The sequence below is a fragment of the Buceros rhinoceros genome, unplaced genomic scaffold, assembly GCF_000710305.1.
Source record: "Buceros rhinoceros silvestris isolate BGI_N320 unplaced genomic scaffold, ASM71030v1 scaffold3980, whole genome shotgun sequence".
Classification (NCBI taxonomy): domain Eukaryota; kingdom Metazoa; phylum Chordata; class Aves; order Bucerotiformes; family Bucerotidae; genus Buceros; species Buceros rhinoceros.
This window is the reverse complement of record NW_010391156.1, coordinates 86,016-91,990: the sequence shown is the minus strand read 5'-3', so window position 1 is coordinate 91,990 and position 5,975 is coordinate 86,016. Positions and strand designations below refer to the sequence as shown.

Genomic DNA, 5,975 nt, shown 5'->3' with positions numbered 1-5,975 from the left:
AATATAAAACAAGAGAAATCTACCTAATTAAAAGACAAAACATTTATGTTATATGAAATAACCATCTGGAAACTAAGACAAAAACATTCTATCAATAAGACAAGACAGCACAATGGTTGATAAACCAAATGTAATTCTCATATTTATTCAATGCTGAAAATATTTATATGTGTAGAATAATGGATTTTCCATTGTTCTACATTTTCCATGTAGAATATGTATTTTCCCTACCTTGCAGTAGGCTCATTCCTATCATGGTAAACATTTATTCGACCAACAAATCTGCAAGGAAAATATACAAGTAGTTTAAATTTAACAGCACCACTTCTTTGTGTATTCTTATGCATACATGTCCCAATATTTCAGGTTTTTTTAATGTACATTACAAGGACATACAATTTTCTCTATATACAGATATATACACCACACACATATATATGTTAAAAAAAAACAACTTATTCTCTTAAAAATATATGTGAGAACATATTTGAGAAATATTTTCAAGAAAGTATTAAGCAGTTTCCAACTGAATGTGCTGATTATGCAGAACATAAACAAGAACACAGAGATACATATGAATATATTTAAATGGAAATACAAAACCACACAGAATAGCAAGTCAATGTAAAGTTTGCATATAACAAGAGATTATAAAATAAGGAATGAATCTAAGTAGACCCATTAGAAAGAAATAACGCTTACTCCCTAAATTACCTGAGGTAAACCAGTCTAATTACTATCCTTTAGAAAACCTAAAACCTACAACTGATTTAAAAGAAAAGAAAACAAAAGCATAAACCCAATGAGCAGTTTTCCCTCTGAATACCTCTAGGTACACTTTACGTGCATGTGGTCAGTTGACCCTGGATAGCAACTAAGCACCCACTAGCCTCTTGCTCATTCCCTCCCCAGCAGGATAGGGAAGAGAACTGGAAGAGCAAAAGGGAGATAATGACACTTTAATAAGCAAAGAAAAAACAAACAAACAAGTGACTCAAAGGCAACCACTCACCACCTCCTATATTCAGACCTGTGCCCAGTCAGTCTCCAAGCAAAAGTTACTTTGGAAAGCCTACTCCCCAAGTTGTATTGCTGAACATGACATTCTATGGCACAGAATAGCCCTCTGGTCAGCTGAGGTCAGCTGTCCTGGCTGTGTCCATTCCCAGCCTCTTGCCCACTCCCAGACCACTTGCTGGAGGGGCAGAGTCAGAAAGAGAGAAATCCTTGACACTGTGCAAGCACTTTACAGCAACAGCTAAAACACCAGTGTGTTATTATTACACTGTTTTAGTCACAAATCAAAACACTACATCACATGGGCTGCCACGCAGAATATTTACTCCATTCCATCCAGACACAGTACACTGTATTTGCAATACCACTGTCCAAGTGGATAATCTCCAGTCACAAGGGATTAAGCAAGGCATTAAGGAAACTGGGGGGAGCTGGTGAGTCTGTTACCCTGAAAGGGAACTTCTCAGGCTCAGGTAACCTATCTGCTGAGAGAACATACAACACAGCAGAAAATGCATCATGATGTAAAATGACTATGGCCTTTGGAAAGAAAGATTTGCCACCATGGTTTGTTGAGAGGTAAAGTGGCAAGTAAAAATGAACAGAGACAGAAGCTGTCTACCAATAAGGGTTATCATTATTCATGTGTCAACAGTGTCTCAACAAATTCCACCACTTATAACAGCGTAAGCTTCAACTTCCCACTGTATTTACAAAAGGATCAAGCCATTCATGGAATCAGTTTTCTAAAGAATCTGTTCTCTTGCAGATTTGTAGACCAGTTCCTTGGTCACTGAGATGACGGAAAAAGAGATACCTCCACACCTCAGAAATAAGAAATGTTTTCTCTGCATCTTCCAACAGTATTTGCTGATGAAAAAAATGCATTTTAATTTGTTGCTGTATTGTTTTCTGTGTATTATTTCAGCTATTTCTACTGTGGCAGGAAGAACAAGTTTCCCTAATTATATGTGGCTTCTTGTCTTCCACTATTAAGAAAGAAACCTCAAAAAAGTCTTCTAAAGATTTATCATTAAGTTTAGCGTACTTTTGTATGGTACTTTTGTAAAATATTACAAGACTTTAAACATTGCTAAAAAACTTCATCATAGTATCATTAGCTAGTATTGCAAAATATGCTGGGTGAAGTTCATTGTTAATGACAGCAGATGTAAATCCATACTTCAAATATTCTTGACACCTTCAAATTTTTTTGGACAACTTCTTGTCAAATCTGGTTAGACTGGCATTGTTTTTATCTTCTAATGTGGCTGACTCTATACTAAGAGTGGAAGTGTTTGCCATTTCCTTGTTTACTTGTGCTTGCATTTAGTCTTATCTTCAACCTACAGTTTCTTTGCAGGAATCTCTTTAAGCCACTTGACCATTTTGTGAGGGTTACTTTAGTTACTAGATAATACAATCCATAAATCACTTAACCAGGCACCCATAAACTGCAATACTTGACAATACGCTGAAAGCAAAGGAATGAATGACGGTGCCACTAGCAACCTCTCCACATTGCAAAACACTCCCGTCCCCTGGGGAATACTCGTGAACTGTATGACATGGGATACTCTGATATACAGAGTGAGTAACAGTGCCACCACTGATAGTAAATATTAGTAAAGCTTAATTTTTTTTTGTTTTTAATTTAGATTTTGTCACACACTCCAATGCATCGTCTTGTTCACCTCCCTTTGGAGATCACTGCACTACAGCACACCAGTGAACTACTTGCAGGAAAGGAGCATGAATGGAAGACTAACTTAACTTTAAGCTCACTCTAACCAGGCAGACACACCCAGTATCTATCCATTTTTATATTCTTATAATTACTGGTAGGTTACTTTAAATGAAACAGGTTAAAATTATTTTCTTACTTATAAAGGTCAGGCTGAGGTTGTTCACATTCAATGGTAGCATGTAGCGCATCGATTTCTTGCTCACTGTGAAATGCCTTTGTATCTTGAACGGCATAGTGAGTCTGGAATTAATAAAAAGGTGTAAATAAAATAAAGTAAGGACAGATATAAAATACATGAATCTGCACATATACTTTATACATAGGGCCACAAAATGACCAGAGGGATGAAACAGCTCTCCTATGAAGAAAAGCTGACAGAGTTGGGGTTGTTTCAGAAGAGAAAGGTCCAGGGAGGCATTATTGCAGCCTTCCAGTACTCAAAGGGGTCATATAAAAAAGATCGGGACAGTCTTTTTAGCAACACCTGTTGCAACAGAACATGGGGTAATGGTTTTAAACTAAAAGAAGGAAGACTTAGACTAGCTATAAGAAAGACATTTTTTACTATGCGGGTGGTGAAACACTGGCCCAGGTTGCCCAGAGATCTGGTATATGCCCCATCCCTGGAAACACTCACAGTCAGGCTGGATGGGGCTCTGAGCAACCTCATCTAGTTGAAGATGTTCCTGCTCATTGCGCAGGGGTTAGACTAGATGACCTTTAAAGGTCCCTTCCAACCCAAAGCACTCTATGATTCTACAATCCTACTTCGTCGCAAAATAGATTTAACAAGTTTTTACATAAGAGCTCATAGTTCAAATAAGATGCACCTTCAAATGCTCCTGATTGGGCATGTTCTTACATTATATGCGAGTACCTTCCAGTGACAAATCAGGTCACCATGAAAGCATTTAAGTACAAAAAAGTTTGTACATTATCTCTATAATCTGCATGCTTATACCGGACACAGACAAAATCACGAATAAATTTTTAAACTTTATGCAGAATTGCAATACTTTAAGAGAAATGAAGTCAACTAGTAGAAACATAACTTATACAAGTTAGTGTATCTGCTGAACACATAAACATGAAGTCATATAGCGACCTGTGTAAAAAATTGAATGCAAACTTTGCTTTAAAAAGAAAATGCAGAATATTTCATTACTTTATGACTGGATTCACCATCCAAACTAGCTGTTGTAACAAAACATGTTCCATCTCCTCTGCTACTTGACAGAAATATTAAATCACATGGGAATGTTTCATCTTCTTTTACCATTACAATATCTCCAACCTAGGGGAAAAAAAACCCACAACAAAATAAAATTAATTTATCATTTATGTAGCAGCCCAAATTTCAGATTTCAAAACAAAAAAACCAGTTTCACTCAAATATCTTGAAAATTCATTCATTGTTATTTACACCAGGATTCTACCACAGGAGTAAAGACCTACAGAAATACCTATGAAAATTAATTACACCTTGAGGAATGACTGAGGTCTACTGTGTACTACCTTTTCTCTTCAAGATAACCATTTCACAAGCACTTTCTTAAGTTTTGCAATACTATTTGAGAAATGAAGATACTATCCTCGTTTTAAGACCAAATACCACAAAATATTTTTGAAAAAACAGCTGCAGACGTGAGCTACTCTCATTGGTTCTTGAGGATAAGCATCTTGCCCTAAACTATAAATACAAAATATTACTGTAAACCATTTGAGAAAAACAGCCTTTGATACATTTCTGTAGCTTATCTTTTACAAAGGAATATAAAAAGCAAACAAATTGCAAAGATATACGACATGTTTTAATATCAAAGTTTCAATAAAAATCCTATCAAAATACTTTTTCCAATTTTTCATGTAGCTTACCATCTTTTCAAAATACTTTTATGTCATAATGCATTATCATAAGGTTCAGCTTAATCATTGTTCTTGTGATATACTTGTAAAGCTGAAGTCCAATATCCATGGAAATTAATTGTTATAAAAGCTAAATTCCAATATTCTTGGCTATTAGAATACTGGATATTTATATATATTTATATACATTTATATCCTTGAATATTTGGTATCTATAATCTAAATTTAGCTTATAAAGCTAAACTTCAATATCCTTGGAAGTTAATTCTTGTTAATTCAGTTAACTCTAACTAAGCAAAACAGTCTGATAACAATCAGCAATAGTAACATCTAAATACAAAATTGTGATAGCTTAGATAGGATTTACAAAAATGTATTGAAGAAGAAGGATGATGATAACAAAGGAAATTTAACTTCTAGCATAGGTGAAAAAGGTTGGTTTTTTTTAACCAATAGCAAATTGCAGATTGTACACATGGCACAGGAGAATGCAAGTTGCTAAGCACGCCTGCATCAACGAGGTATGAAAATTAACAGAAACAAATAGATTTTTTCTACGTTTTGTGTAAATGATGGCAGCTTTTTGAAAATCACAACTTCTAGTGCAGCAGTAGAACTCTTTACTGATTTTCAGTCTCTGAACAAAAATTAGAGATTTATTAAAACAGCATAATGACAACTGGCTACTCCACTTCTAGAAGGGAAAAAAAAAGCAGCACTTTTAAGTAACAGTAGGAAGTTTTGGGCTGTTCAAATTTAGGAAGGGATTAATTTCCTCATCTATCTCCTTTTGATTAAATGACTTTTCATGTATCATTCTGCAAACCCAGGGAAGTGAAGATACGTAGCAAGACAGTGAAGGGGTTGGTTTGGAACTGGAGGCAGTTGAATGTCTTGGCTAAACCCAGCCTGGACTGATGTCTTCATGCTGAAGAGCAGTGGAGCCTAACAGGTCAGATTACTGCTCAAGTTGCCTTATTCTTCCAAGATGTGTCTTCAAGAGAACTTGCATTTTGCCATGAAATCATTAACTAAGAAAGATGGGGACATGACAAATTATAATACAGTCTTTGAGTGAGAATTTTACCAAAACCAGACAAAACACTGTTTGGGAAATAACTTGAACAAACTGTTAGGAGATAGAGACTCCACCTATTCCTAGAACAAACTGTGAGAACACCAGGTAACTATTTTGATTTTACTCGCTCTTTTAACACTGAAACCAACATTAATTTAATTATCAGCTACCTCAAACACAGCAATAATACTGCAAGTTTAATCACCTTTACAGATGACACAAGAAGAAAAATCAGAATTCTTCAGAACATTCAATCTGGCCAGAGGG

General features: G+C 35.4%; 1 protein-coding gene across 1 annotated transcript; it reads right to left on the bottom strand.

Annotated features, from left to right (window-relative positions):
• Positions 1 to 217: 217 nt before the first annotated feature.
• Positions 218 to 4,052, bottom strand: LOC104497098 (probable phospholipid-transporting ATPase IH). Its single transcript, XM_010140314.1, has 3 exons — positions 3,930 to 4,052; positions 2,901 to 3,004; positions 218 to 282 (listed from the first exon to the last, which is right to left on the bottom strand). Exons 1-3 carry the CDS (start codon positions 4,041 to 4,043, stop codon positions 228 to 230), a joined length of 273 nt encoding a protein of 90 aa, XP_010138616.1. The 5' UTR covers positions 4,044 to 4,052; the 3' UTR covers positions 218 to 227.
• Positions 4,053 to 5,975: the final 1,923 nt, after the last annotated feature.